This window comes from Podarcis cretensis (assembly GCF_951804945.1).
Source record: "Podarcis cretensis genome assembly, chromosome: 6".
In the NCBI taxonomy this organism is placed as follows: Eukaryota; Metazoa; Chordata; class Lepidosauria; order Squamata; family Lacertidae; genus Podarcis; species Podarcis cretensis.
Genome location: NC_137175.1, coordinates 15,379,167 through 15,404,784, shown reverse-complemented (window position 1 = coordinate 15,404,784; position 25,618 = coordinate 15,379,167). Strand labels below are relative to the sequence as shown.

The window sequence follows — 25,618 nt, the reverse complement described above, 5'->3', positions numbered from 1 at the left end:
CCTTGACATGTGATGGGAAAGCATTTCACAGGGTGGGTGCCACTACCAATAAGACTCTCTGCCTGGTTCCCTGTAGCTTCACTTCTCATAGTGAGGGAACCACCAGAAGGCCCTCAGAGCTGGACCTCAGTGTCCGGGCTGAATGATGGGGGTAGAGACACTCCTTCATAATGATGACATGGTCATTACCCTTCATACAAGCAATGAAAATAAAGTAGATTACATTTCTTGGTTATGTTGGACACTTCAATCAACTCTTGGACTCTGGCTGCGTTATAGTAAACACAACATATAGGTTCTAGGCACATGTCGAGTTGACCTAACGATGTGTGTTTTCCTTATTATCGTTATTAATGATTAAATGTATTACACACCCTTCAGCATTGGGTCCCAGGACAGTTTACACTCTGGATGCGAACGGGATCCGTTCCGGAGCCCTGTTCGCATCCTGAAGCAAATGTAACCCATGTCCGTGCGTCTGCGTGGGTCGCAATCTGCCGCTTCCGCGCACGCGTCTGCGTGAACGGCGAAACATGGAAGTAACACGCTCCGTTACTTCCAGGTCGCTGTGGAGCGCAATCCAAAAATGCTTGACCCGAAGCTACTTCAACCTGAGGTGTGACTGTACAACAATTTAAAATTCAGAATTTAAAAACAGTTAAAACAGATTTCAGTCACAGCACTAGGGTGGACAGGAGTAGGGAGAGCCACTGGCTGAGGAAGAGTGGGGTGGGGGGATCACATCGCCTCTGGTACCACGATCTTGGTGGGGTGCCATCGTGGCTGCCCTCCCCGCGCTGGGTGTCATGCCCCTTTGGGCGGTGTGCCATGCCCCTGGGACGTGCGCCAGCCATGCCCCCGCCTGCTCTCCACCCCCGGTGCTGGAGCATGAAGCTCCGCCGCTGTGGAGAGGGCACATGATTGCATGTCCTCCTGCCACCCAGGCCCCACATTCAGGAGGACATGAAGAAAGTGCTCTAGTCCCACAGCTCTTTACAGTAGATAGAAAGTGACTGAGCAGTGGGAGGAAAGCAGGTACTTGCAACTATCCACAGAAGACAGAAATGGGCTCAGATCTGTGGTCATGTCCACATCATGCATTTAAAGTGCATGGCTTGCCCCAAAGAACCACGGGAACTGTTGTCTATTGAGGAACTGTTTCTCCGTGAGGAGCAAACTACAGCTCCCAGAATTCCTTGAGAGGAAGCCAGCCCCTCTCAATGTATGGTGTGGATGTGACCTGTGTCAGATATCTGGAATCCCCCTTTGGCTAGAGATCAAATTCAGCTTTTGGGGTTTGCCCCTGCCTTGCACAAAAGAAAAAAGAAGGAAAAAAAGGAGGCCTTCGTGAAAGCTAAGCCAAGGCCAAGTAGAACGGAAGCATCTTTATAACGAACTTACAAACCTGACTCTCCCAGCCAAATTAAAACTTTCCCATTCATACGGGATATCATGGGAACTGGTATGTGTGAATTGAATGCAAATGTTGTTCCCTTCCTCTCCCTCCGATTGCTATTCAGACTTGCTCTTTTCCCCCATGCCAAGGGAAATTTCCAAAAGCGAGTAAACACCCCTGGGGCGAGCCTGCAGCGAGCAGTTGCTGTGACTACGAAACCTGCTTTTCTATCTGTTGCACACATAACTGCCCTCTGAGCCTCGGCTTCTGCAACCATCCGGGGTGTGTGGGTGGGTGGCTGTGCTCAGCCTTTCGCTTGCATTGAGAAATGGCAACCGTTCTTTTTCTTTCTTTCTTTCTTTCTTTCTTCCCTTCTTTCTTTGTTTTGCAACAGGGACAGGGACAGAATGAGGCCAAAGGTTGACCTAGCCAAGATATTTCGTAAACTGGCTTGAATTGCGCGCAAGCACTCATTAATGGAGCCAGTTAACAGATAAGCTCTTGGGGACGGCTAGTTCGCTTCTGAGGACACCCATCTAGGCAATGAGCCAGAAGACACGTTTCCATGCCGTGACGTCAGAGGCGAGCCTCCAGACGGTGGGATGGACTGCGACCCAAGAAGAGTACTTAAGCAAGGAAGCTGCTTTCTGGAAGACCAGAGGTTTGGGACAGAGCTTGTCCCTAAGCAACACCTTACTGCTTGAAAGAACCTGCGAAATCCTCTCCGAGCCTGAGAACAGAGGCAGCTCCGAAAAGGTAAGTATATAACTTGCATTCACTTCTAACCTTGATATAGACACTTTCAGTTTCAGATGACCTCTTGTTTCTCAATCTGATGCTAGGTGCTTCTTGATCATGAGGAAGGGCTGTAGAAGTTGAAGAGCACCTGCATTGAACGCAGAAGATCTCTACCTGTTGGGAGTGACTGACTGCCTGAAACCCTGGTGAGCCACTTGCCATCGGTGTAGACCAGTGTTTCTCAACCTGCGGGTCCCCCAGATGTTGTTGGACTACAACTCTCATCATTTCTAGCCAGCATGACCAGTGGTCAGGGATGATGGGAGTTGTAGTCCAACAACATCTGGGGACCCACAGGTTGAGAACCGCTGGTGTAGACAATACTGAGATGGACCGATGCTCTGACTCGGCATAAGGCAACTTCCTATGTTCCGATCACTGCAAGTATTTTAAACTAAGCTTTCCAACCCAGATCTGTTACACTACATACTGTCTCTCCCCCCTTCCAGCTTGCAATTCCTATTACGGACCCCCAACTCCGAGCCTTGTCCTTGCAAAGAACGGGCAATGCCATCCCAGCCGCGGGCACAGAGGAGCGTCACCCCAAAGTTCGTCCAGGGAGACCCGAAGAGCCTGGCGCCAGATGTGAGGGACTTTGTTGAAAGCAACGCTGAGCTCTGCCAGCCGGAAGCTGTCCACATCTGCGATGGCTCAGAGCATGAGAACAAAAGGATCTTGGAGCTCATGGTGGAGGAAGGCATGATTAAGAAGCTTGGCAAATATGAGAATTGGTAAGTGGGGTGTGTTCTGTGCGTATTTGTGTGTGCATGCCACTGTAGTGAGGGTGGCTGAAGCTTAAGATGGGATCCCTTCAGCAGCTGCTGTTTGGTCTGCCTTAAGCCTGGGGTTTGTTGATACCATCAGTTTTAATGTCCCTGCTTGCTAGTTTAATAGAGTGCTGTGCTCAGTGTTTCAACGTAATCGCTCCAGCCTCGCTGATTTATTTTGCTAAGCAGATGGCAGGTTAGTGGTCCAGGATGATCAGGAGATGTTTCTTACATGGGACCTAATATTTAGAGAGAGGGAGGGAAACAGCTGGGGAGTTTTGGGAGTGGGGAAGCTTGGGAAAGGTGGCGCATCCTACAACCTCCATCTAGAGTAGGTGGGAGGCCTGTGGTCTTCCAGATGTTGTTAGACTGCAACACCAATCAGCCCTCACCAGCATGGCGATGTTCAGGGTTGAAGGGAACTGTTGTCCAGCTACATCTTGAGGTTCACAGGATCCCCACCCCAGTCTAAAGGGAGGAGCAGGGGTGTGTGAGTGGGTGTTTGAGAGAGAGAGAGAGGGCGGCTGTGTTGTAAATAATAGTCCTTTCATACTCAAATATCATAGTATGGTACAGTTGTACTGGAATCTTGTAATTATTAATATCAGGCAGAGCAACCCAGAAACTTTTGTGCCAGACTGGATTGGGTCTCGCCGGATGAAGATGGAGCTCACTTTCCCACCAGCTGCCTGCCAGGCGTGTGGGTTAGTGGAAGTGTTGCTGGAAATCCACAAAACAAGGCTTTCCAGGAAAGGGAGCCAGGTTGGCAGAGCAATCTCCCTGTTCCCCCCACTTCTGCCTCAGCTCCCGTGTGCCGCAGGGCTGCAGATACGGCGGTGGCTCCTTTGCTCTGCAAAGCCACACCAGGCAGGGAAGGCGTTCAGGTTGTTTCCTAAATAGCTGAAGTGCAGGTGTCCTGCTCCTTCTCTCCACAGCTTTTTGGCTCGTACAGATCCGAGGGACGTGGCCAGAATCGAAAGCAAAACTGTCATCGTCACTCAGGAGCAGCGAGACACCATCCCGATCCCGAAGAGTGGGGTGAGCCAGCTGGGAAGCTGGATGTCTGAAGAGGACTTTGAGAAAGCCTTCAGTGTCCGATTCCCTGGGTGTATGAAAGGTGCGAGAGTTTTCTCTATCGCAATGCCAAATTCCTGCCCTCGAGTTTAGATAATCGCCCTCCTGTGCAAAAGAGGATTCCTTCTAATGTTTTGAGTACAAAAAAAGTTACCCTCCCCTGTTTTTCAAAATACCATCTAAAATAAAAGGAGAGGAGAGAGGGTTTGGGGTGGTAAGGAGACATGTAAGGTACAGTTACAGATAGGTAGCCGTGTTGGTCTGCCATAGTCAAAACAAAAAAAATTCCTTCCAGTAGCACCTTAAAGACCAACTAAGTTAGTTCTTGGTATGAGCTTTCGTGTGCATGCACACTTCTTCAGATACACTGAAACAGAAGTTTCCAGACCCTTCTATATAGTGAGAAGGTGGGGAGGGGTATTACTCAGAAGGGTGGTGGGAATGGGTGATTGGCAGATAGCTGTGATGAGCCTGTTGACGACTCTTAACGACTGCAATAGGTCTTACAGGAAAAAGCAAGGGGTGAGAAGGTGAAAAATGGCTTTGTCATGTATAATGAGATAAGAATCCAAGGTCTTTGTTCGGTCTGAACAAAGACCTTGGATTCTTATCTCATTATACATGACAAAGCCATTTTTCACCTTCTCACCCCTTGCTTTTTCCTGTAAGACCTATTGCAGTCGTTAAGAGTCGTCAACAGGCTCATCACAGCTATCTGCCAATCACCCATTCCCACCACCCTTCTGAGTAATACCCCTCCCCACCTTCTCACTATATAGAAGGGTCTGGAAACTTCTGTTTCAGTGTATCTGAAGAAGTGTGCATGCACACGAAAGCTCATACCAAGAACTAACTTAGTTGGTCTTTAAGGTGCTACTGGAAGGAATTTTTTTTGTTTATGTAAGGTACAGACTCCCAGCTTACGTTTACAGTGGTCTTGGTTGCTGTTTTGAAATCCTTTTTCGGCTTCTCTTTTGCAGGGCGCACCATGTATGTCATCCCTTTCAGCATGGGGCCCATTGGTTCCCCTATATCCAAGTTTGGGATTGAGCTGACAGATTCTCCTTATGTGGTGGCCAGCATGAGGATCATGACTCGGATGGGGACGTCTGTCCTAGAGGCCCTGGGCAACGGGGAATTTGTGAAATGCCTCCATTCAGTTGGGTGCCCTTTGCCATTGAAAAGTAAGCCATTCTCAGTGCAAAGTCTTCGTTACTTTATGGTCCTGGATGCTTTACTATACAGGGTTGCCAGGCAGCTCGTCATCCCGATGGACCAGAAATTGCTCACTGAAGATGCTTTGGAACAGCTGGGTTTCTTTTTAATGTTCTCCCAGATCTTGCTTCTGCAGATTCAGTGCCATCTGGTCTTACAGAAAATGGAGAGAGTTTTGCCTACCTCTCTATCAAACAGAGGGACGCAGGTGGCGCTGTGGGTTAAAGCCTCAGCGCCTAGGGCTTGCCGATCGAAAGGTCGGCGGTTCGAATCCCTGCGGCGGGGTGCGCTCCCGCTGCTCGGTCCCAGCGCCTGCCAACCTAGCAGTTCGAAAGCACCTCCGGGTGCAAGTAGATAAATAGGGACCGCTTACCAGCGGGAAGGTAAACGGCGTTTCCGTGTGTGGCTCTGGCTCTGGCTCTGGCCAGAGCAGCGATGTCACGCTGGCCACGTGACCCGGAAGTGTCTCCGGACAGCGCTGGCCCCTGGCCTCTTAAGTGAGATGGGCGCACAACCCCAGAGTCTGTCAAGACTGGCCCGTACGGGCAGGGGTACCTTTACCTTTACCTATCAAACAGAATGTTTCAAGAATTAACTGTTTTCCAGAACCACTAGTTGCTGATATTGCTGCTGTTAGCTGTGCAGATAGCACTATAGTGACACCTAGTGCTGGAAAACAAACATTGAAATTAAGTTTTGGTACAGTAAGACTGCCTGCAGGGTTTACATTCTGGGGATCGTGCCTGAAGCTAAAATCGCATACAGTCAAAACGCATTGGATTCAAAGGCAGGTGGGATTGCCAAAATCATTTCCCCCAGAACTCCACCCCCTTTTAAATTTATATATATTTTTGCCACATGCATAAAGCTGAATGCGCACAAGCTTGCTGTGTACCAAACAAAAGTAAAATAAATATGCACGTGGTCCAGTTTTAAAAGGATGCATCTTAAAAGAAGGAGAAGGTTGCACTTTTATCCAGGTCACCAATCCCAATAAATAACGTGTTTTGTTTAATTTCTTTCGCAGAGCCTCTGGTAAATAACTGGCCCTGTAACCCAGATCTGACTCTGATTGCTCACATCCCGGATCACAGAGAGATCATTTCCTTTGGAAGCGGCTATGGAGGAAATTCCCTCCTGGGAAAGAAGTGCTTTGCTCTCCGGATCGCCAGCAGGATCGCCAAGGAAGAGGGCTGGCTTGCCGAACACATGCTGGTAGGGGAAAGTTTTAACAACAAATGTGTTGCTTGCACTGGTGTTGTTGCAACCGAAGGCACAGTGAACGGCAGTAAATGCCTTCATTTCTATGGAAGAAGAAAGAGCTTGAAGGCATGGGTGGGATGCCAGCAGCTAAAAAATCATGGCTCAGCAGTGAGATCCTTCAATTGGTGACACTTGGCAAGTCACTCTCACTCAGCCTCAGTTCTCCATCTGTTAAATGGGAATAATCATACCTTGAAGTTTTTTGGGAATGTTTGAGATTCTCTGATTTTCCCTAGTCTTAGGACATACGTGTTGTTACATGCCATAAGGAAAGAAGGGCAGGAGGAAAGCAGACCTCTATTTAATCTTATAGGGGTTCTTATACAGGGGCTCTCTCTTCATAGACTAGATCAGAGCCTGTTCAATAGTAGCAGTAATATATTTAAATACAGAAAACCTGTGTGTAGTAGCTGGAGTGTTGGGCAGGTCCAAAATCCTCAGTTAGTGGGCCAGTGATTCTCTGTCAGCCTAAACCCGCAGGGTTGTTGTGAAGGCAGCCAAGGGGAGAGCACTGGGTACTGCCCTGAGCAGAGCAGAATGCTAAATACCTAAACAGAGACTAAATGGGGTTGAGAAGTCCATATTCTCCAGGGATTGCAAATTGTGCACAATTTTACCATGTTCTAAAATCAAATATTATATTTCCTCCATGACATTTCAGAACTTCACTTGGTAGCTTTGCTCTTCAGTTTGAAAAAGTCCCGCAAGTGGTTCAGAGATTAGCTGGTTTATTACTTATGCTTTGCAGTCGTTAATATTACTGTTTTGGCCTGAATATAAGCTTCACTCCTGCCCCCCTCCAAATTCTGAACTCAAAAAGTTAAAGTGTCGCTTAAATCCGTGACCTTACGAAAATTGGCTTTTACAAGATCGCTGCTGAAACAGACATACAGTAAAACAGAACGGGTGTGAGTGCCTGTGGGATTTTAAGGGAGCGGCTTAAATTCGGGTATTGTCTTTTTTCCTCTCCCCCTCCCCCCATGAATTTTAAAGGTGTGGCTTATATTTGGGTGCAGCTTATATTTGGGCCAATACGGTATTGTTGTCAGCTGCATGGCACTCCTTAAGAGAGCGGGGTTTTTTCTCCCCTAAATAGATATTGGGTATCACAAATCCGGAAGGTGAAAAGAAATATTTTGCTGCAGCCTTCCCAAGTGCATGTGGAAAAACGAACTTGGCCATGATGAACCCAACTCTGCCAGGGTGGAAAATCGAGTGTGTTGGGGATGATATTGCTTGGATGAAATTTGATGACCAAGGTAACCTCTTTAGCATCCAAGTGGGGATTTAGCCAGGGATGTTGATGTTCCAGAGCTGTTTGATATCAGTGGTTGAAACCAGCAGTTGAGCCAATAGCAAAAGTTGGGTGAGGTAGACAGTTTCTTGGTCCCATCTGGTATGGGGCAGGAGCCAAAGTTTCTTGTTGGCAAACTCAATCTGACCTCGCTATGGTGAAACAGCCTTCTGATTTTCAACGGGTTTCCAGGCCACGTGTTACCATGACCCCGTAAAACTTTCTAAAGTGACTTGATCAAATATGCATTGGCTGCAACATGGATGCATGTTGAAAGAACCATGTATCTGGTTCACCATGTCAATGCAGTGAAGACCACTTCACTGAATAAAAAAATGCACTGATAATGTTTGTGTGAACAGACTGTACTTGCTGTCAGGAAAGCCTGGTGTCAGATATTTTCCTACTCACAACCTCCGGTAGTCAGGGGCACTTGCTCTAGCTTGTTTCTGAGGCAGATTTCACACATGCTTCTCAAATTATTTTCATTTTTACACCCTCTCTTCCTCCCACATGTAACAAGAAATGCAGCGTTAAGTATATTTGTATTGGGTTCTTAAATAATCTGGTAGCGGTTCAGACATGTGGGATAGCTCAGTCGGCAGAGCATGAGACTCTTAATCTTTGGGTTGTTGGTTCGAGCCCCACGTTGGGCAAAAGATTCCTGCATCATGGGGGGTTGAGCTAGATGAACCTCAGGGCTCCCTTCCAGCTCTATGACTCACAATGGCATTTTGAAGTTCTCGCATTTTTTGTGGCTCCTGCGTTTGAAGCGATCAGATGAAATGCATTTTGACCCTCCCTCCCATCACTTTTCCAATACAAATGTACCCACTTTGGAATGGCTTGTTCTTACATTTCTCCCCCCCCCCCAATAATTTTTATTAATTTTTTCCTAATGTCTTAAACACAATACAGCTTAACAATATTATTCTCCTTTCAATATATATCTTATCCGAATTAACTTCCCTCCACCCCTCTTCTGGCTTCTCTACATTGCTCTTACTTAAGCATGATTACAATATATGTTGTTGTCGTTTAGTCGTGTCCGACTCTTCGTGACTCCATGGACCAGAGCACGCCAGGCACTCCTTTCTTCCACTGCCTCCCGCAGTTTGGTCAGACTCATGCTGGTAGCTTCGAGAACACTGTCCAACCATCTTGTCCTCTGTCGTCCCCTTCTCCTTGTGCCCTCAATCTTTCCCAACATCAGGATCTTTTCCAGGGAGTCTTCTCTTCTCATGAGGTGGCCAAAGTATTGGAGCCTCAGCTTCAGGATCTGTCCTTCCAGTGAGCATTCTGATTGCCTTCAGAATGGAGAGGTTTGATCTTCTTGCAGTCCATGGGACTCTCAAGAGTCTCCTCCAGCACCAGAATTCAAAAGCATCAATTATTTGTCGATCAGCCTTCTTTATGGTCCAGCTCTCATTGTATATGTACATATACAATATATACATATATGTATATATATACTCTGGCTTCTCCTCAGATCGTATAAATCTTTCGCCTTTTGTTCTTACATTTCAAAGCCCTTCATGAAGAACTGCCTGTGTGTGCAGAGTCTTGTCAGTTTCACCATTGCTGAGAAAACCAGCAACCCACTCACCCACTCTTTTTTCCTGTCACCCTTCCTTCTTCTGCTTCAGGATGTGGAAAGAGAGCGAATATATTTTTAACCCTCCAGTAAAACCATGTACGTGCACTTCATTGTTACAAAAAGAAACAGATAAGGCTTTCTCCTAACTTCGAGATTTATTTTTTTTCCTTGAGGGTGGCAATTAGGAAAAAAAATAGCAGTGGTTTAGGCTCGAAGGATACCTACATCCAAGTTTAGCCCCATGCAAGATAAGCAGGTGGGAAAATATTGTCTCCTGCAGAGCAGTGACATTTAAAGAGGGAATATCTCAGAAACCCCTGTAGTATCCATTAATTGATGCAGGGAAGGATCCCAAGTGAGTGCTAATTAGAGCGCTTTAAAATGCATTTGCAGTTTTGGCATAACCAGATGGGAACCATCAGCAGTGGCTCCAAAGTTGAGAAGCCTGAAAATAGTATTTGTGAGCGGAGGAGCAGAAGAGTTTTGTTAAAGAGTTGGAAAGGATTGAATGAGGAATGGGTGTGTATTGGGGAGGTGGGGAGTGACTGAAGCAGAGACAAGGTCTCCAAACCTCACACTGCTTCTAAAATTCCCCAGGTAACCTCAGAGCCATCAATCCAGAGAATGGCTTCTTCGGAGTGGCTCCTGGGACGTCAGTGAAAACAAACCCCAACGCTATGAAGACCATACGGAAGAACACCATCTTCACCAACGTGGGAGAAACCAGTGATGGAGGCGTGTACTGGGAAGGCATGGAAAAGCAGTTTGCGCCCGGGGTGACGCTCACTTCGTGGAAGAACAAGGAATGGACAGCCAAGAGCGGTACAATTAACTCCAGTTAATGGCTCCCTGTTTCTTTTTCCCCCATTGCATTTTCGGTTAATGGTGCCACTATAAATATCTGTTATATTTGCACAGGGGAACCTTGTTCCCACCCCAATTCCCGGTTCTGCTCTCCTGCAAACCAGTGCCCCATTATCGACCCTGCCTGGGAGGCTCCAGAAGGAGTGCCAATCGAGGGGATCATATTTGGAGGACGGAGACCTGAAGGTAAGAGTCTCAAAAGGGGGCTGTCTGTTCTATTTAATAATAATAATAATAATAATAATAATAATAATAATAATATATTATACCACACCCATCTGGCTGGGCTTCCCCAGCCACTCTGGGCAGCTTCCCAAAAAAAATATTAAAATACTGTAATACATCAAACATTAAAAGCTTCTTTAAAAAGGGCTGCCTTCAGATGTCTTCTCTTTGACATCTGGTTGGAGGGCATTCCACAGGACGGGTGCCACTACCAAGAAGGCCCTCTGCCTGGTTCCCTGTAACTTGGCTTCTCACAGTGAGGGAACCGCCAGAAGGCCCTCGGTGCTGGACCTCAGTGTCCAGGCAGAACGATGGGGGTGGAGACGCTCCTTCAGATATACTGGACCGAGGCCATTTGTGCTTATTTGCTGCATTTACATAGGATGCCCATACAATAATTACCTGGGTATCTATTAGATGTTACAATGGACCCTCGGTTCCCAAATGTTTTGTTCTCGAATGCTGAAAACCCGGCAGTAAATGCTTCTGTTTTCAAACGTTTTCCGGAACCCGAACATCCAATGCGGCTTCTGCTGAGTGCAAGAAGCTCTTGCAACCAATGGGAAGCCACGCCCTGGTTTTCAAACATTTCAGAAGCCGAACGGGATTCCAGAATGGATTTCATTCAAGAATCGAGGTATCACTGTACCACCAAATACACAGTGTTGCATCAGGTGTAAATTCTTTTGCAAACTATCATGAAATCCATTTTTTTATTATTATTACAAAAATATAAACCAATAAATAAATGCCAAGGTGAGGGTGAAACCTGGGTACATGGCTCCCATTTTTGGTATTTTTGGCTATGAATCTGGGATATGAATCTCGGGGTATGAATCTATGAATTTCAATTTTGCTCAGTTCCTAATTTTTCCAGACTTCAGTTCTCATTTCTGCATCTGTTTACATTTATTAAAAATAATCCTCATGAAAGTTCATTAGCAGCTTAGTGACTGTTTCGCTTAATAAAATGCATTTCAGCACATTATTTTCACCAACATGTGCACACACTAAGAGACGTGATGGTTTTTTGCACACATTTTTATTTGCAGAACTGAATCGCAAAATTCAGCAAAGTGCAGTTTCCAAAGAATAGCTACATTTTGGTCTGCATATAGTTTGGGGAAGTGTGCATTAGCTATGTCCGCATTAAAAATACTAGCCAGACTAAGTTTCTGCTCCATCCCTAGTGCAGAGTAATGCCTAAGCTCCAATCCATGAGGATGTGTCAGGATGCTGGGAGCACACACAGCCTCTTTAGTGAGGAGGGACCAGGGAAAGTGGCAAATGCTCACCACCTGCTGGACCCTCTTGCTACCCTTGTCGCTGCTCAACAGTTGCTTTAAAGAGGCAGAGGCCATTGGTAACCTAAACGTCCCTCCCTGACTCCTTGTATCTTAAGATAGCCTAGCCTCTTGATTGAACTGTTTAAGATCTAAATGGGTTAGATAAACCACAAGAAGGAAGGATGCGCTGTAATCCCAAACTCACAAATTGCTAGCTCCATGCCTCCTCCTGCTGCAGTGTTGGAAAGCATCAAAATTCATTATGTGTGGCACTGCCAACCTTTAAATCAGGGTGGTCTAGCCTGCAGGTTGCAAGAAGCCTATGAGGCCCTTATTGGCGACCCTCAGCCATGTTAAAGAAGAGACTAGATTCAGGTAGGTAGCCGTGTTGGTCTCACGCAGTCAGAAAAAAATTAAAAAATTAAAAAAGCTTATACCCAAAACTACTTAATTGGTCTCTAAGGTGCTACTGGACAATTTTAAAATTTTTTTTAAAGAAGAGACATTAAACATGAAGCATAATTATATATTTTTGTGCAATGCGCATATAACTGTGTATTAAATTTGTTTCATAGTTAAAGATATTAAATCTCATAATTGTATATTTAATTATATATATATATAAATATATATATTACAGTCATACATCATGTTGTGTCCGCTTCATGTTGCGTCTTTTCGCGTTATGTCCCGCAGAAACCCAGAAGTACCGGGATGGGTTACTTCCGGGTTTCGCCGCTCACGCATGCACAGAAGTGCTAAATCGCGCTTCGCACATGTGCAGAAGTGCCAAATCGCGCCGCGCGCATGCACACATGCACTTTGAGTTGCGGGCATTTCACGTTATAGACGGGCCTCTGGAATGGATCCCATCCATAACACAAGGTACCACTGTAATTGTGTATATTAAATACAGTGGTACCTCGGTTTTCAAGCACCTCAGAAGCCGAGCGTTTTGGTTTTCAAACACCAAAAACCCAGAAATAATTGCTTCTGTTTTCAAACACGCCTTGGAAGTCAAACGATTTTCGTTGCATGTTTTTCAGTTTTTCCAATTGAACTTGCAGCTAGTCCTTTGCGCCTCGGTTTTTGAACATTTCGGAAGTCAAACAGTCTTCTGGAACGGATTACGTTTGAGAACCGAGGTACCACTGTAATGCTAAATATATTGCAAACACTGATGTGGAATTTTAATTCAGTGTGTGCGGCCCACGGGCTCTGTGTCAAAGTACTCCTGCTGCCCATTTGGTATGGAAAGTTGGACTGCCCTGCTCTAAATATTACAGCTGTTCCTGTTCTCCCCAGGTGTGCCTCTGGTCTACGAAGCCCTTAACTGGCAGCATGGAGTATTCGTAGGTGCAACGATGAGATCAGAAGCAACAGCTGCCGCTGAACATAAAGGTAAGTCAGGCTATAATAACGCTTCCGCATTTAAATAGCCTGTCTCATTATTTTCACCTGGAAATTGCTGACACTTAGTTGCTGGAACCTATTTCCTTTCTTTCTTAGTGTGAATATATTGATGGCAGTGTAGCCGTTGTGAGTAATTAGGGCTGGTGAAAAGATCTTATGGTTCCAAGGTCTAGAGAGATTTGCAATCTACTAGTTTAGGGGTGTGAGGCAGAGACTTAATGACGTTGCTTCTTTGGTGTTTGTGAGAACCAAGTTACTCATTGGCAGCCTATTAGCCAAACTTTGCTCTCCCCCAGTTGTTGTCCCACACAGGCAAAAGGATTTGGGGCTTGCCAGTAGTAGGTTTTCGTGCAAATTTGGACTGGGGTGTTGAAACACACACCCCTTTTTGTTGTGGCCCTCTGGCAAAACCTATCTGTTGATCGGAAACCTAAAATAATAGTTTATTTGGCTGCATGGTAGCTCTTAAGCGCTGACATCTTGGTTCATGAACCAACCCCAGAAACTGGTGTATCCAGACCAGTTTGGAGGAGAGAGTTGCTGTTCTTTTTCTTTTGCACGATCCAGACAAAGCTAAAAATGCAGACGACCCTGAAATAAATTAAGATGTCTTGTATATTTTTAATTCTCGTTGAGTTCAGCTGGGAATAAGTAGGTGCGACATTGTGAGGTTCTGTCTTTATGCGGGGGGGGGGGGGGGGGTTACGCAGAGCCTCAGAGACTGCAGCCCTGGTCTGGCCATGGTCTCAGGGCCTAGATAAGCTTCTGGTTTCAGTCACCTGCTCAGTGCTCTTTTGCTTTGGATCTCATCCTCTGTTCTGCCTGTGCACCCGGGTGGCAGCTCATTGGACCCCCGCTTTGTTTGCTTTGTGCAATGCCGCCCGTGCTGCAGACCCACCAGTGAGCTGAAACTGGTTTTGCTCATGACAAACATTTGGATTAAGCCATTAACACTGTACTAATGCACGTGGCTACGCCTGCTTCTGTTTGCAGTAGTCAGCTTATGCCAGGGGGGCTGGACCTTGTGGGGGGCTGGACTATATTTTTTTTTGGGGGGGGGGAATTAACAAATTCCTGTGCCCCACAAATAACCCAGAGATGCATTTTAAATAAAAAGACACATTCTACTCATGTAAAATCACGCTGATTCCCGGACCGTCCACGGGCCGGATTGAGAAGGCGATTGAGCCAGATCCAGACCCCGGGCCTTGGTTTGCCTACCCATGGCTTATGCTTTGCCTATTTAGCAGTAGCAGTTAGGGGAGGAGTACCAGCCTTCATCTCAAACAGCCTTCGGCAACCAGGTTTCTTTGGACTACACATCCCATCAGCCCCTGCCATTGCAGCTCCAGAGTTGCTTACACCTTGACTCCTTTGGGATCGGGTTGGTTTCAAGGGCAGAGTTTTGGTTGCCTCATTCTGTGTGGGAAGCAGCCATGGTCCAAGTCAGACCATTAACCCATTAAGCTCAGTATTGTCTTCTGGTTTTTGTGAGGAACGGCTAAGGGAGCTGGGCATGTTTAGCCTGGAGAAGAGGAGGTTAAGGGGTGATATGATAGCCATGTTCAAATATATAAAAGGATGTCACATAGAGGAGGGAGAAAGGTTGTTTTCTGCTGCTCCAGAGAAGCGGACACGGAGCAATGGATCCAAACTACAAGAAAAAAGATTCCACCTAAACATTAGGAAGAACTTCCTGACAGTAAGAGCTGTTTGACAGTGGAATTTGCTGCCAAGGAGTGTGGTGGAGTCTCCTTCTTTGGAGGTCTTTAAGCAGAGGCTTGACAACCATATGTCAGGAGTGCTCTGATGGTGTTTCCTGCTTGGCAGGGGGTTGGACTCAATGGCCCTTGTGGTCTCTTCCAACTCTATGATTTGTTTTGGTCTGCACTGACTTTTTAATTTATTTATTTATTTATTTATTTTACATTTATATACTGCCTTTATCTTCCCAAGGAGCTCCATGTGCTGTACATGGTTCTCCTCCTACCTGTTTCATCCTCAAAGCAACCCTTTGAAGTAGGTTGGGCGAAGAGATGGTGACTGGCCTAAGGCAGGGGTCAACAAACTTTCTCAGCAGGGGGCCGGTCCACTGTCTCTCAGACCTTCTGGGGGGCCGGACTATATTTTGAAAAGGAAAAAAAAAATGAACGAATCCCTATGCCTCACAAATAACCCAGAGATGCATTTTAAATAAAAGGAGACATTCTACTCATGTAAAAACACCAGGCAGGCCCCACAAATAACCCGGGGATGTATTTGAAATAAAAGGACACATTCCACTCATGTAAAAACATGCTGATTCCCGGACTGTCTGTAGGCCAGATTTGGAAAGTGATTGGCCCAGATCCAGCCCACGAGCCTTAGTTTGCCTACCCATGGGCCTAAAGTCACCTAGCAAGCTTCATGGCAGAGAGGGGATTCAAACCGTGGTCTCCCAGGCCCTAGTCCAATACTCTAACCATTATGCCACACTGGATCTCAAGTTGACTGACTGAAATTGAACCTTGGCATACTTGGAATGGAACCTGGAACCTTTTGCATGCGTAGCACTTGCTGTGTCACTGAACCACGATGGGCATTCCCCAGTCAACCGCAGAATCGATGGTGCTCTGAATGTGGGCAAGAAAGACCCTCATAACACAATCTTTTCCCCCTCTCCCCACAGGCAAGATCATCATGCACGACCCCTTTGCCATGCGGCCTTTCTTTGGCTACAACTTTGGCCAGTACCTCTCGCATTGGCTTAGCATGGCGCACCGGCCTGCTGCAAAACTGCCCAAGATCTTCCACGTCAACTGGTTCCGGAAAGACAAGCAAGGGCGGTTCCTGTGGCCTGGCTTCGGCGAGAACTGCCGTGTGCTGCAGTGGATGTTCAACCGAATTCGGGGAGATGCGAGTGCGCAGCTGACAGCCATCGGCTACGTCCCTGATGACACGGGCTTGAACTTGAAAGGCTTGGATGGTGTCAACACACAGGAACTGTTTGCCCTTTCCAGAGACTTCTGGGAAAAGGAGGTGGAAGAAATCAAGAAGTATTTTGAAGAGCAAGTCAATGCTGACCTCCCCTACGAGATGGAAAGAGAAGTTATTGCTCTGGAGCAGAGAATAAAGCAGCTGTAACTGATCAAAACCGTATTTGTGGCTTGGTGTGAGAGGGGGAATGAAATAAATGCTCTCTTTTCTAGTGACCTTGTCTGGAAGCACACACACACACACACAAAAAGAATTAGGATGCAGAGCTATAACTTCTGTCGGCCAGTTGAAGTTCTCAGGCTTATCAGAAAATCAAGCTGATGCAGCCACGATCATCAAGCTGATCAGAGTTGATGCTTGATAAGCTTGTTTCCACTGTTACTTCACTCGCAAGACAAAAAAGCTGCCCCACGATATCTGCAGTTCTCATGTAACGTCATAAATAATGAGGCAGACAGGGTGAGAGAGTCTTCCCTACCTAAACCTAAGCAGGTTCAACTGGACCTGGGAACATGGGCATAGCCAAGGGAGGGGGGAGCAGCTGCCCCCCTAAATCCTCAAAAAGTACTGAAAAGTATTACAAAAAAATCTCAATTAACTGAGGTTCTGCCTGCCTCCTGCAATGTCCCCCCCCCCCCACGCCAAGAAAGGCCCTGGCTATGCCCATGCCTGGGAACATCCCCTTTGGTTTCATTTCCAACTGTTATCTAAATTTCCAACTGTTAACATATTTGCTCACATGTTAGACTTTGTGTGTTTTTTATCTGAATCACATGCTCTCAGTGACTGTGGTCAATGCTCAATGTGTCGTGCTTAATATCACAGGCACCTGCCCCTGTGACATCACCGCCCCTAGGTCTTGGCTTTGGGCCCTGAAATCTCAGGGTCTGGGGTGCTCTAGGGCTCGCAACCCTGTTGTTGTTGTTGTTGTTTAGTCGTGTCCGACTCTTCGTGGCCCCATGGACCAGAGCACGCCAGGCACTCCTGTCTTCCACTGCCTCCCGCAGTTTGGTCAAACTCATGTTCGTAGCTTCGAGAACACTGTCCAACCATCTCATCCTCTGTCGTCCCCTTCTCCTTGTGCCCTCCATCTTTCCCAACATCAGGGTCTTTTCCAGGGAGTCTTCTCTTCTCTTGAGGTGGCCAAAGTATTGGAGCCTCAGCTCCAAGAATCCTGAGAATTGTAGTTTGATAAGGGTGCTAACCTCACGGCCCCCAGAACAACTACAGCTCCCAAGATTCTCTTGTATTCTTAACATAGTCTATGAGTGCTTTATATGTACTGTCAATGTGTCTGACACAGCTGGATTTTCAAAACACATGTCTGTTGCACCTGTAATTTTGTTGTTGTTATTTAGTCATTTAGTCGTGTCAGACTCTTAGAGCCTCAGCTTCAGGATCTGTCCTTCCAGTGAGCACTCAGGGCTGATTTCCTTAAGAATGGAGAGGTTTGATCTTCTTGCAGTCCATGGGACTCTCAAGAGTCTCCTCCAGCACCAAAATTCAAAAGCATCAATTCTTTGGCGATCAGCCTTCTTTATGGTCCAGCTCTCACTTCCATACATCACTACTGGGAAAACCATAGCTTTAACTATACAGACCTTTGTCGGCAAGGTGATGGAGGAGGAAAACAAGACGCAGCTACTCTAGCCAGGGTCCAGTACTACATTCTGAAAATTCAAGGTGTCAGCCTCCCACCCCTTTCCAATTGACTAGCGCAGTACAGTGGTACCTCGGGTTAAGAACTTAATTCGTTCTGAAGGTCTGTTCTTAACCTGAAACTGTTCTTAACCTGAAGCACCACTCTAGCTAATGGGGCCTCCCGCTGCTGCCATGCGATTTCTGTTCTCATTCTGAAGCAAAGTTCTTAACCCGAGGTACTATTTCTGGGTTAGCGGAGTCTGTAACCTGAAGCGTCTGTAACGAGGTACCACTGTAAAGAAAACCCAGATTCTGCAGAAAGAGGAAACACAGACAAACACATTTGTGGTCTAGGGATGATGGCTTCTGCAGGCAACCACCCAGCCTACAAATCTCATTAAGGGCGGCTTCATGCAAGGTGCTGAGTAATGTGCAGGGTGGCGATAAGTTTATAATGTAACAGGAAGCCAGAGCCCCCTGCTTGTCCAGCTGCCTGCCACTCTGATTCCAGCCCATGACAGACAACCTGGGGCAGCTCCAAAGCCACTTAGCACAGCTGTGGAGACTGGCCAGGAGGAAACAGATGCTTGAATTGAGGCTTGTGTTTCTATCTGTTTTTTGGCAGGCCGAGCCCTGTGCATCCGTAATTGTTCGAGAGGAGGATACAGAGGCTGCAGCAGCTTCGGCGGTATCTGTTGATGGCTTTTCAAACGTGGCTTCGCCCTAGGCAGGAGGGGACTCAGGTGCGAGCAGACAGTAGGAGAGGCAGTAGTGGCATGGAAAGCAAAGCCAGCTCCTTGGGTAGATGAGAATGGAGATAGCGAAAGACCAGGGCCGTATTTCGGTTTGATGATGCCCTAAGCTACTGCAAGTAATGGGGCCCTTTATATGTCCAGCTGTCCTTTGTCAACTAGCAGGCGGAACCCATTACTGACATAGGAGCCTGCACAACACAAAACACTGTTGCTGTATGTAGGTTTTATTTTATTTGTTTTTTATCTTATATTTTGGAAATGTACATCCAGTTTTTTCCTTTACATTTTTTGGGGGCCCCATGAGCGTGGGGCCCTAAGCTATAGCTTATACAGTGGTACCTCTGGTTGTGAACGGGATCTGTTCTGAGCCCCGTTAGCAACATGAAAAGAACGCAACCTGCAGCGGTGCGTCTGCAAATGCATGGGTTGCGATTCACCCCGTCTGCGCATGTGTGTGACGTCATTTTGTGCTTCTGCGCATGTGCGAGCGGCGAAACTCAGAAGTAACCCTTTTCGGTACTTTCGGGTCACTGCGGGACGTAACCTGAAAGAACGTAACATGAAGCGGATGTAACATGAGGTATGACTGTACATAAATCCAGCACTGCAAGAGACACTTAGCCTTCACATGGATTCGCTGAATTGAATTCGAAATTCATGAAACTGATCTATTAGACATCAAGATTGTTGTCCCTCTCTTTTTTTTTGCCGACTCCAAAGAGCTAAACAATTAAACCCCTGTGTTGCAAACAAATATCAGTAATATCCAAAGGCAACACAATGACCAAGTACAACAATGCGAAGTCAGTATAAACTCTTTACTGACTCCAAAAAGCTGGCAGTAACTGGGTGGCTTCCAAGGCAGGAAGACGCAGAAAAATGCCACTCACCCAATTCAACTCTCTGACATGGATGTGGGTGCAGCAGCCAGCAAGGGGACTCCCACAATATCTGGGAGTTCCTAGTTATCATAGGATAATGCAAGGACAGAGGTCTTACTCTGAGCCTGAGGAACTCTGGGTCTCGCAAGTTTTCATAATGAGATCTGGGGATGCTTGTTGCTGAACCACAACTCCCATCATCCCTGAACACTGAGCATAATGGAAGTGGCTGATTCATAGAATCATAGAATTGGAAGGGACCCCAAGGGTCATCTAGTCCAACCCCCTGAAATGCGGGAATCTCAACTAGATCATACTTGACAGGTGGCCATCCATCCTCTGGTTAAATACCTCCAAGGAAGGAGAGGAGAACCGTGGGGGAGAAGAACCATGCAAACTGCCTTGAGCTCTGAGCTCCTGAGAGAGAGGGTGGGATAAAAATGGAATAGCAGGCAAAAAGAAAGAAATGGCAGTGTGATTGTGAATACCAGATGTTCAGAAAAAAGCCCATGACTGTGAACATCCATGGGGCATCTAGCCTGCTGCCACTGTTGGAGACAGACTTTGGAGAAGGATTTTGATCTGGTCCAGCAGTGCCCGTTGGGACCTGTGATGCTCCCAGGTCTGCTCCAATTGCTTGTATCTTTGGTAGCAACTGAGAAGACTTCTGCACAGGGGAAGAACTCTCAAGAAAATATGGCTGTTTTCTCTGATGTGGTTATTTTTGAATTCTCTCTCTCTCATCAATATAAGATGATAAAAGTGAAGGGCAGTGCGGTTGGGCATGCTGTTGCATTTGAAGATAATGCAAAATAATGTATTTAATTGAGCTACTTCATTTCTAATCTGCCCATCCTAAGGGTTTGGGAAAGCGATGAAAATACCAGAAGTGAAAACCAGAACATACCAGCAATCTGATAAAACACCATTAAATATTGGGGGTGGGGTGGGGGTGGAACTACAATGCGGTGAAATAAAAAGAAAACATTAAAAAGCTTCGGTGCAGTAAAATAAATACCATACTGATTTACAATCACCAGTGATGCGTAAAACCTACAGCATGGAATTCCATTTCCAATTAGTTTTTAACGAATCCCCAGTGGTGGGTTTCTCTGGAAAATCCATCCACCTTGGGTGCTTTTAAAGGACACATCCATTTTACCCATGGTTGCGCGGCATCATATGTCTTGCAGTCTTGAGGGGACAGGAACTGGGCAGGATCCAGCTACATTTAAATACTTTAACATCCCCATGATTTCAATAGGAGAGAACTTAGCAGCATTGGGGTTGTTAAAAGGTAAAGGTAAAGGTACCCCTGCCCGTACGGGCCAGTCTTGACAGACTCTGGGGTTGTGCGCCCATCTCACTTAAGAGGCCAGGGGCCAGCGCTGTCCGGAGACACTTCCGGGTCACGTGGCCAGCGTGACAAAGCTGCATCTGGCGAGCCAGAGCTGCACACGGAAACGCTGTTTACCTTCCCGCTGGTAAGCGGTCCCTATTTATCTACTTGCACCCGGAGGTGCTTTCGAACTGCTAGGTTGGCAGGCGCTGGGACCGAGCAGCGGGAGCGCACCCCGCCGCAGGGATTCAAACCGCCAACCTTTCAATTGGCAAGTCCTAGGCGCTGAGGCTTTAACCCACAGCACCACCTGCGTCCCCAGGCTGGGGTTGTTAGGATTCAGTAAATGGTTCCACAGGAAAAGAGAGCAGTTTCTATATGACCCAAGACCACTGCAACACATTATATGTAGGGGCCGCCTCTGAAGACGGTTCAGAAACTTCAGCTGGTGCAGAATTTGGCAGTCGGGTTGCTCAGCGGGGCAAGGCCATTTGAGAATATCCTGGCCCAATAGCATTAGCTGCCAATTAGCTCCTGGGCCAAATTCAAAATGTTGGGTTTGACCTATACAGTGCCAGGAGCTCATCCTACACTCGAGTAGGACCCTGGCAGAGACACATGCCTGACTGGCATGTTCTCTCCCTCCTGGTCTTTCATTCAGGAGCTTCAAAAGCTTTCTTTTGCCCAAACATCACAGCGACCGATGCCAACAGACACCGGCACACTTAGGGATCCGGAGAGTCTTCACAGCTTGTGTAACAGACCTCAGCAACTCAGCATTTTGGCTAATCTACTTTATGTACATATAAACACACACGGAGCACTGCACCATGGCTCCCACTCTCTCTAGCATCAGACAGCAAAGAGAAAAAGAACAAAGGACAATAATCCCACTTCACGGAACACAGTAACACCAACATCCTGTCTCCGTCACATCCCACTCTGTGAAGTCAAAACATATACCATCATGTGATAGACAACAATCCCATGAATGCAATCATGGAGCAGGAATTCTAACATACAGTGGTACCTTGGTTCTCGAACTCATCCATTCCGGGTGTCCATTTGAGACCTGAAACCGTTCAAAAACCAAGGCGTGGTTTCTGATTGGCTGCAGGAGCTTCCTGCACTCCAGCGGAAAATGTCTCAGATATTTGGCTTCCGGAAAACATTCGCAAACCAGAACACTTATTTCTGGGTTTGCAACGTTCAGGAGCCGATTTGTTCGGCAACTAAGCTGTTCGAGAACCAAGGTATCACTGCAAAGCCTTAAATGGCTCAGGACCGCAATACCTCAAGGACCTCCTCTCTCCCAATATGAACCAATCAGGACCCTGCATTGGAGACCCTTCTTTGTGCACTGGCTCCCCATTTGTGGAATTCTCTCCCCAGGGAAGCTCACCTGGCACCTTTGTTACATACCTTTATAGGTGCCAAGTGAAAACATTTCTCTGTAACCAGGCCTTAGGCCAATTAAACAATACATGGCCTTTTTAATGTGTTTGTGGGAGCGGTGTTATTGGTTGGCTCTTGTTTTTTGTTGTTGCATATTTTGCAATTTTATATTGTGAACCTCCCAGTGATGAACAGATGAACGGTGGTACACAAATTTAATAAATAATGATAATAATAATAACAACAACGAATTGTTTCTTAAGTTATTGGGTTGTACACTGCCTCAGTGTTTTTGGTTTTAAAGGAGGTGTATAAATGTCTCTGCTTTTTAAGATGCTGTCTAGGTTTGTCATTGCTTTTCTCCCAAAAAGACGCCTGCTTCTTGGGAGAAAACCAATGACAAACCTAGACAGCATCTTAAAAAGCAGAGACATCACCTTGCCAACAAAGGTCCGTATAGTTGAAGCCATGGTTTTCCCAGTAGTGATGTATGGAAGTGAGAGCTGGACCATAAAGAAGGCAGATTGCCGAAGAATTGATGCTTTTGAATTATGGTGCTGGAGGAGACTCTTGAGAGTCCCATGGACTGCGAGAAGGTCAAACGTATCCATTCTGAAGGAAATCAGCCCTGAGTGCTCACTGGAAGGACAGATCGTGAAGCTGAGGCTCCAATACTTTGGCCACCTCATGAGAAGAGAAGACTCTCTGGAAAAGACCCTCATGTTGGGAAAGATGGAGGGCACAAGGAGAAGGGGCCGACAGAGGACGAGATGGTTGGACAGTGTTCTCAAAGCTACCACCATGTTTGACCAAACTGTGGGAGGTAGTGGAAGACAGGAGTGCCTGGCGTGCTCTGGTCCATGGGGTCACGAAGAGTCGGACACGACTAAACAACAACAACAACATATAAATGTTTATCACAAGTAATAAATAGCTAATCAATAGTTTGGCCCTGAGGTTAATCAATAGATTGGCCATTGGCCCATCTGTTCCAATATCATCTGCCCTGACCCCCTGGCAGAACTCCAAAATCTCTAGCGGGGTCCACACCTGCTAGCTATCTAAAAATCATTCAGTAAAGATTAACCTGGTACCTTATTGCGCATGAAACACATGCCCTTGTAGCAACAAGGCCAACCTCCCAATCTCTCCTTGTTTTTATCCTGCTCTTCCTCGCCAGCCCTACTTGTTTTTGCATTTTCACTTTCCTCTTGGCTCATCTCCCTTAATTTGCAAACAGGAAATTGATTTCTTATACACCTGTTGCAAAGCAAATCATTACTTTATTACAATAAGGATCATGCTTCATAAAGCAAGCCATGGAAAATTAAAGGCGGCCCCCTGTTTTTGGAAGAAACAAAATTTCCTTTCCTTTGAAGAACTCATAGGAGCAAGTTGCCATTTGCTGCCTGTTGCGCAGTGCGAATAGCAAATTAACTCTTTGCAAAATGTCGTGATCCTGGGCAATAGATCTGAAGGCCTCTTCTCTCTACGTTCCTCTCCCTGAATCCCTATCTCCCCTGAAAGTTTCAGATCTTTGCCTGCTCACAGTAAGAATGCAAACAGCAGGTCTCTAATTAAAAGGGAACGGAGCTTGCCTTATTAAGGTAAATAAAACATCAGAATTACTGACTCTGCTCTGTCAACAAAAAAATTGGAAGCATGGTTGCATGCATAAACAGGTACCTAAGTGATACTGTTTAATATTTATAACAAAATAATGCCCAGAGGATCAAATCAAGGTTGCGACACTCTGGGCAAAGTATAAACACATGAATAGGGGACAGCGCAATTTGTATAAATACATTAAAGGGGAGGGAAATTGTGTACTAATTAAATGGGCCCAAGCCTGGAATAGACAGATCAAACCACAATCATTTTCCTGAAGGAAAACAGGAGACTTCTCAACCTGAGTTGACAACATTCAGGAAAACTCTCTCCATACCCTCCAACACTTCTCCAAAGAAAATAGGGACATCCTATTCCAAAACATCACCTTGCCGACAAAGGTCCGTATAGTTAAAGCTATGGTTTCCCCAGTAGTGATGTATGGAAGTGAGAGCTGGACCATAAAGAAGGCTGATCGCTGAAGAATTGATGCTTTTGAATTATGGTGCTGGAGGAGACTCTTGAGAGTCCCATGGACTGCAAGAAGATCAAACCTATCCATTCTTAAGGAAATCAGCCCTGAGTGCTCACTGGAAGGACAGATCCTGAAGCTGAGGCTCCAATACTTTGGCCACCTCATGAGAAGAGAAGGCTCCCTGGAAAAGACCCTGATGTTGGGAAAGATGGAGGGCACAAGGAGAAGGGGACGGCAGAGGACGAGATGGTTGGACAGTGTTCTCGAAGTTACCAGCATGAGTTTGACCAAAGTGTGGGAGGCAGTGGAAGACAGGAGTGCCTGGAGTGCTCTGGTCCATGGGGTCACGAAGAGTTGGACACGACTAAACGACTAAACAACAATTCCAAAACAACAACAATTTTATTATTTATACCCCGCCCATCTGACTGAGTTGCCCCAGCCACTCTGTGCTGCTTCCAGGATATATAAAAACATAATAAAATATTAAAATTTATAAACTTCCCTATCCAGGGCTGCCTTCTTTTCTCATGAGGTGGCCAAAGTATTGGAGCCTCAGCTTCAGGAACTGTCTTTCCAGTGAGCTCTCAGGGCTGATTTCCTTCCTGAATATTGGTATCTGAAGTAGTGTGCATGCACACGAAAACTTATACCCAAAACAAACTTAGCTGGTCTCTAAGAGGCTACTGGACAATTTTTTAATTGATTTTAAAAAAAACATTTTTCAAAGAAAGTTTTGTTAATTTTTTTTTAAAAAATCTTTGTATTTATTTCGACTACGTCAGACCAACACGGCTACCCACCTGAATCTAGAATACTGAAGAGCTGGCATTCAAACTTAATTGATAATCTCTCTGACCCCTCCCATTCTCTGCTCTGGAACGACTTGCTGAAATGACACTACTTGGTGCACCTTCAAATCAATAACGTCATAAATGTAAAAACTGGACTGCCATTAATGGTATTGGAGCGGTGGGTGCAACCTGCTGGACAAAATCACTGGTGATAATTTTATGATCCAACTAAGCTTTACACAGCTGTTCTTATGTCAATGAAAAATAGAAGATATAACAAAAGAAAGAAGGAAAGAAAGAAAGAGAAAGAAAGAAGTTCAGAGGAAAATACAAGACAGAGCCTTTGATGTGCTAATTAAGCTATTCAACCTGTCACAGTACACCATCTAAAAATAATAATAATTGCAATCATAATTTTTGCCTGCAGAGCAGCTTTGCAAAACTCAACATTTTGCTTTATGCTCATACCTCCACTAACAAATTAGTCTGGTAAAAGATATCTATAAACCGGCTCGGTGTCTCTGAAACAGCAGTCTGGGGAAAATAAATGCAAATATGAGAC

The 25,618-nt window shown here is 46.0% G+C and overlaps 1 protein-coding gene across 1 annotated transcript; it reads left to right on the top strand.

Annotated features, from left to right (window-relative positions):
• Positions 1-1,781: 1,781 nt before the first annotated feature.
• On the top strand, positions 1,782-16,383 carry PCK1 (phosphoenolpyruvate carboxykinase 1). The gene is made up of 11 exons (XM_079980183.1): positions 1,782-2,152; positions 2,239-2,340; positions 2,633-2,925; positions 3,897-4,078; positions 5,016-5,219; positions 6,278-6,465; positions 7,610-7,772; positions 10,002-10,226; positions 10,323-10,454; positions 13,085-13,180; positions 15,861-16,383. The coding sequence occupies exons 3-11, from the start codon at positions 2,702-2,704 to the stop codon at positions 16,313-16,315; spliced, it is 1,869 nt and encodes a 622-aa protein (XP_079836309.1). The 5' UTR covers positions 1,782-2,152; positions 2,239-2,340; positions 2,633-2,701; the 3' UTR covers positions 16,316-16,383.
• The last annotated feature ends 9,235 nt before the right edge of the window (positions 16,384-25,618 follow it).